A 6,000-nucleotide genomic window follows, 5' to 3' on the forward strand; every position below is an offset into this window, starting at 1 on the left:
TGTAGTAGCATTACACGCAGATTTTATGTGGTTCGCCCCCAATTGACACCCTGTAATTACGATAATGGCATTGGGAATTATATCACCGTGCATATCATGGAACTTTGGAATGTACTTTCCTCCCAATGCTTGTGATTAGTACGTTTTGGACTTTCATTGTATTTAAGTTTCAGACGCTTTTTGAGCTGCATATGTCTATTATTCGATTATTACCGCTTCCTGTTTGCCCCCACACTACTTGGTTGCATACCCTCGTTTCGTTCTAAGTAAGATTGGCTCTGTTGTCTTTTTAAATTACATAAATGTATTACTTGAAGTGACTCGTCATTTTCTGTCTCTTTCCCTACTCTTTGCTTGACAGAATCGTGTACAGTGCTCTTATCAAGGAGGCACTGAGATTGCAATAAGGATTACTCTGGAAATACGACGCTAGTAATACTGCTCCTCTTGAGACGGATATTTATTAACACAGACGATTGCTAAAACTTTGGAATATATTCTCACCTTTACACATGGTTTGTGTTTCCACAGGGGGGCTGTTACTTGTTATCTTCTTTTGCCCTTTGGCAAATTAGTTGACTTATACATGTCCCAATAGGGCATTAAGACATATCATTATAACTTGTTTATATTATATTTTTGAATTGTTCTTTGGTTTGGGGTTTTTTTCCACCCAATAATGCAATACAATTGTATCTTATCTATTGTATCCATGTATATGACCTCAGTTAGCTGTGCCAAGCGGGCTATCATGTAGGAAGGCATACACACATTGGACCTTGTCCATATGGAGTGGTTTCGATTTCTAAAATGGAAAAGACACAAATATCACTTCCTGATATGTTGGCCCTATCATCTATTCTCCTTACTGGTACATTTGGGTCCTATATTTTATACATGGGCCCAAGAGGGCCTTCTGGATGTACAACATTTTGCTAATGTGGGCATACTTATGCCTCATGAAAATGATGAAATATAAGAACATGTACACGTGGAATTTTAATATTTATGTGTGTGTATGTAATGTTCAGTGTCAGGTTGATTATTTGTTATTAAGTTGGATATTTATTTATGTATGTAATTGTGCAGTTCTTGTATGGCTGTAATTGTTTATTGATTGTTTGTAATTTTGGTCCTATGCTTTCTCTCTTAGTATGTGCTTTTTTCAATGTTTTTTCTATTGTCCTTATATTTATGTTGTGTTTTTCTATACTTTTCCAGCCCTGACGAAGTTCAATTTGAATGAAACGCGTTGGCTGAGACTATACTATGGTTGGACAATTAAAATAAAGACTTTTTCTATTCAAACAATTGACCACTGGGTGTGATATATAAATAGCAATCTGGTGGTGCACCGCTCCGACTTGCTCTTCAGGTTACTCACGATACTTGATTGAAGAACTTTTAGTATGGGACGGCCGACCCTTGTACAAGTGGCTGTCTGCTTCAGATGATTCCTGGTTTCTCCTTCTTTAACATTTTCGGCTGATGCATGAAGTTCAGCAGCCATGGAATTTCCAATCCCACAGCTTCCTCGCAGCTGCACTGCGTATTCATCCGCAGGGGAGCCATAGCTGGTTTCAGCTTTCCCCGGTCTGACGAGATGCAGGTGTTGGTGCTACAGGAGCAGACGCGGCGAAAAGAGCAGCAATTGAGCCAGTGAGGCTAGACCAGCAGCAGTCCGCCCCACTCCAGACCAAACAGCAGCCACTGCATACGAAGTTGTTGCCCCTTCCTGCCAGGAGCGGAGGTCGCCGGTATGTGCAGTTACTGCGGCGAAGGTAGCCGAAGCAATACAGAATTGCTGGGTGCTAGTTGCGAGAGGCAGCGGGAGCATTAAGGGGGCGGTCTCAGTGTGTGCTCCTCAGCGCTGGATCAGCCCGCCATCTTCCCCTTTGCACTTCGAGCTCCCCTCCACACTTCTAAGCAGACAAAAAGAGGCATCGGCCAGTGGTTTCCAAAGTGAATATTAGAATATGGAACCCGGCTCCTTCACACCCGTATTGCTCTTTCTCGCTCATGTCCATCCCCACTCTTGTGTTGTGCTCTCTCACTTTTGTGCTTCTCCTTTTGTCCTGTTCTCCATTGTGTCCTCCCTCGTTTCCTTCTCTGCATGCCTACCCACTGCCTTGCTTCAACATCTACCCTCTGTGTTGTTTTAATTAACCCTGGGCGTAGTTCGCGAAGTAGCACTACGCGAAGCTACGCAAAGTGCACTTCGCACTACGCGAGCTATGCGTAGCACTTCGCGAACTGCGTATTACCCTGTTCGCACTGTGCAAGATGTCGTTTTCAATGATTGCACAGTGCGGACAAGCAACCGGCACTGTGCAATCATTGAAAACGGCATCTTGCACAGTGCGAGCTGTAGTTTGCTGCTGCTCGAGTAGATTTTTACTCGAGCGGCAGCTTTCTCAACGCGGACTGGTAGTTTCTCATCGTGAGCGGTCGCGAGCATACGCGACCACTCGCAATGAGAAACCTGACCTCCTTGCGTTGAGAATCTCGGCGGGAGGTTTATTTTCCACGCTCGCGATCGCCAACTTGATGTTGCTGATCGCGAACGAGGAAAAAGTCTCGCCGGGATGTCATTTTCCTTGCTCGCGGTCGCCAAATTGACGTTGAGGACCGCGAGCAAGCAAAAAATGACCGCTGCATTATGCAACACTACGCTACGCGTGTTCGCACTGTGCTACGTGCAATTCGCGTAGTGCGAAGTAGCGCAAACTTCGCAAACTACGCGAGCGTAGCGTAGTGCTTTGCCCAGGCTTAGTTTTAATATCCACCCACACTTCCTCCCTTTGTGTTGCTTTGATGTCCAGCTACACTTCCTCCCTCCATGTTGCGTTCATGTCCACCCACAGTTCCTTCCTCTGTGTTGCTTTAATGTCCAGCCACCCTTCCTCCCTCCGTGTTGCTTTAATGTCCACTCACCCTCCCTCCGTGTTGCTTTAAGACCCACCCTTTCTGGGTGTTGCTTTAACGCCTGCCTTTCCTTCATGTTACTTTAACAGCCAGAAGCTCCCCTGACCCTCTCCTTCATTTACAGATTAAAAGGAAAAAAGCTTTCATGCAAATATTGTTTTCTTTGTATTTATCAATTTATTTCAGATCTGTAATTAAAAAGAAAATACGCTTGCGTCAATGTAGGTATGCAAGGGTGCTCACCTACAAACTGATGCAGTGTCAAAGCCAGTAGGTCCCAAAGGTGAGAGCAATAGGCTTCATGCCAATACTTGTTCTTATTCTGTTGCCAGGACGCCTGTAAATTAAATATTTGCAAAAGCGTGTAAATTAAATATTTGCAAGTGTCTCATTCCAACACCCAATTCCGATTTGAGAAAATTGAAAAAGAGGACATTTTGTGCAAAAAAATATAAATATTCATTTGTCTAGAAAGCGTTAACGCTCTGACTCATTCAAGTAATGCAGTTAAAACACCTGCTATTGGCATATTTGAATGCACACGTTTTATGCTTTGTGTCAAATTTAAAAGGATGACAAGCAGAGTTGGTCGTAGTTTATTTTAAAGAAGTGAGCGGCTGGTTACATTTATTTCTGTGCACCAAGCTAAGCCACTGAATTTCCTAATGGAACTGGAGAACGTCAGGTTCCATATTGATCCATGCAATCGGCACATTAAACCCTCAACCCCTCTCCTTCGGGATATAATCTATAATCTGCAGGCTAAAGCAGACTTTGCAGCAGGACTCTGAACTAGTTTACTGTGACTGAATTGGCTACAAGCAGGTTGAAATTAATTTTAGCTGCACGCGCAAAGGCCAACTTAGATTTGCTACTCTCACTAGAAAGCACAACCTTGCAGGTGCACAAAGGTATTTTCTGTAGGTGTATTAACTGGTGAACCTATTTTACTAGTTTATTATACAAAGCTTAGTGTAAATCTGCCAAGGGGTGCATCGTGAGAGTTCTGTGCATAGGTCTGGAGAGGAATCATAGAGCATACCAAATTTTAGGATAGAGGCGCCTTGTGAAGGAGATGCATTGAAGCGCTTTGTGGTTGCTGCAGTACATGACATCAGGGTGCACTCTGAAAACTCTGTCGATGTCTCATTATTGACGTACAAATGAATGCTTCGGGGCAAGACAGAGGTAATTTGTAAGAACTGTTTGGATAGTTAAGATCTTGGAGACGAGCTCATGGTGCAATGAGGAGCCGTGTGCAGCAGGGCGCTAAGTAGATGGCTCAGTACTTCAACGCGAGTGCATTATACAAATCAGGATCGGGGTGGTTTTCTAAAATCTTTTAAAACTCGTAAAGGGGCCATTAAGGGACTGTTCTTGATGCTCCCACGGCCTAATGAACGCATATCAACTCAGGCTTGGAGCTAAAGGTCAAAGGTTATTTGGAACAAAAGTAAAAGTGTTGCCTTCAAATACCCGCCTTGTCCTCTGTATTGGTTTTTATTCAGCCCACCTGGAACCCGCTTTTACACCGCAGCTACGAGCATGCAGCACTATCATAAATAATAATAATAATCACCTTGAATTTGTAAAGCGCTGGGGGCCCTCGGGAAGATTAAGCGAGTTATAGCCCAGAGGTACATGGTGCTGGGCTGCCCTGCCACCGGCGCCCGAACTGTGAGCCCTGTGGTCCGGAGTCAGGCACCCTGACCACTACGCCACACCTCTTCCACATCATGTTGCCTATATAGCCTCAGTATGAAGCTCCTCCTCGCTGCGCTGCCGCCTCTGGTGCAGGAAACCAGGGTTCGAGCCTCGAGGTCGCGTCCACATCCTGTGATTCTGGGCAAATCACTTAATCTCCCCGTGCCTGAATGTGTAATGTAAATACGGTGCTATGTAAAGCGCTCCAATACCTTCGGGTCGAGTTCGTGCTATATAAATATGCAAAAAAACAAAACAAAACTGTGAATCCCCTCCCCCTCGGTAGTACCTGGTGCCTAGATAGCGTCGAACAGTGAAGCCCCTCTCCCTCGGTAGTGCCTGGATAGCCTCGAACAGTGAAACCCCTCCCCCTCGGTAGTACCTGGTGCCTGGATAGCCTCGAACAGTGAAGCCCCTCCCCCTCAGTAGTACCTGGTACCTGGTGCCTGGATAGCCTCGAACAGTGAAGCCCCTGCCCCTCGATAGTACCTGGTGCCTGGATAGCCTCGAACAGTGAAGCCCCTCCCCCTCGGTAGTACCTGGTGCCTCGAACAGTGAAGCCCCTCCCCTTCGGTAGTACCTGGTGCCTGGATAGCCTCGAACAGTGAAGCCCCTCCCCCTCTGTAGTACCTGGTGCCTGGATAGACTCGAACAGTGAAGCCCCTCCCCCTCGGTAGTACCTGGTGCCTAGATAGCCTCGAACAGTGAAGCCCCTCCTCCTTGGTAGTACTTGGTGCCTAGATAGCTTCGGGGAGTGAAGCCCCTCCCCCTCGACAGTACCTTGCTTGTAGAGAGCGTAGATCTCCTCAGCCGTGAGGTCGGAGTGCAGCTGCACCTGGTAGTTGAGTCTGGAGAGCACCCGAAAGAGCTGGTCCGCGTCCCTCTTCGCGCCCCTCCTCGGGGGCAGAGGCTCCCGCCGTGCCCCTGCCTTCGTGTGGAACTCGGTCATGACGATGAGGAGAGCTCGGCCTCGCCGTGGAGGCTCCATGCTCAGTATTTATGGATGTAAAGCATGGAGGAGAGCCCGAGGGTGGCTGTCTGCGTGACAGGCAGAAGCACCCATTACATACGGAGACTTGGAGCCGCGCCCAATCGCTTACTCACTCCCCTCCTATCTCCCTCATTCGCGCGCTCTTCTCCTCTTCCCCCCCCCCATTTTCTTTCCTTATTCCTTCTGTCTGTCTTTAATTACTTCTCTATTTCCTCAGTTTGCTTTCTCATTTATTTTTACCGCTCTGTATTCTTTTTCCTACCGTAACTCTGAAAGCCCTCCTCCTTCAAGGATTCTTTAGTGAAGACATTGCAGCCAAGTTTCCTCCATTTAAAGCATGTCCACTCACCTTCTCTAATGGAACTGACATCCGACAATAC

General features: G+C 46.5%; 1 protein-coding gene across 3 annotated transcripts in view; it reads right to left on the minus strand.

The window, feature by feature from the left end:
• LOC146784354 (caspase-7-like) overlaps positions 1-5,716 on the minus strand; it is a 171,818-nt gene extending 166,102 nt beyond the window's left edge. For 2 of the 3 annotated variants that reach the window (XM_085636180.1, XM_085636181.1), the window contains exon 1: positions 5,410-5,716. In XM_085636180.1, coding sequence (XP_085492306.1) covers positions 5,410-5,617 — 208 coding nt within the window. In that variant the 5' untranslated portion in view covers positions 5,618-5,716. Of the gene's footprint in view, positions 1-4,504; positions 4,631-5,409 lie in introns of those variants that run through there. The other variant, XM_085636182.1, reaches the window with a different exon arrangement.
• Positions 5,717-6,000: the final 284 nt, after the last annotated feature.

This window comes from Triturus cristatus, chromosome 11, assembly GCF_964204655.1.
Source record: "Triturus cristatus chromosome 11, aTriCri1.1, whole genome shotgun sequence".
NCBI lineage: Eukaryota > Metazoa > Chordata > Amphibia > Caudata > Salamandridae > Triturus > Triturus cristatus.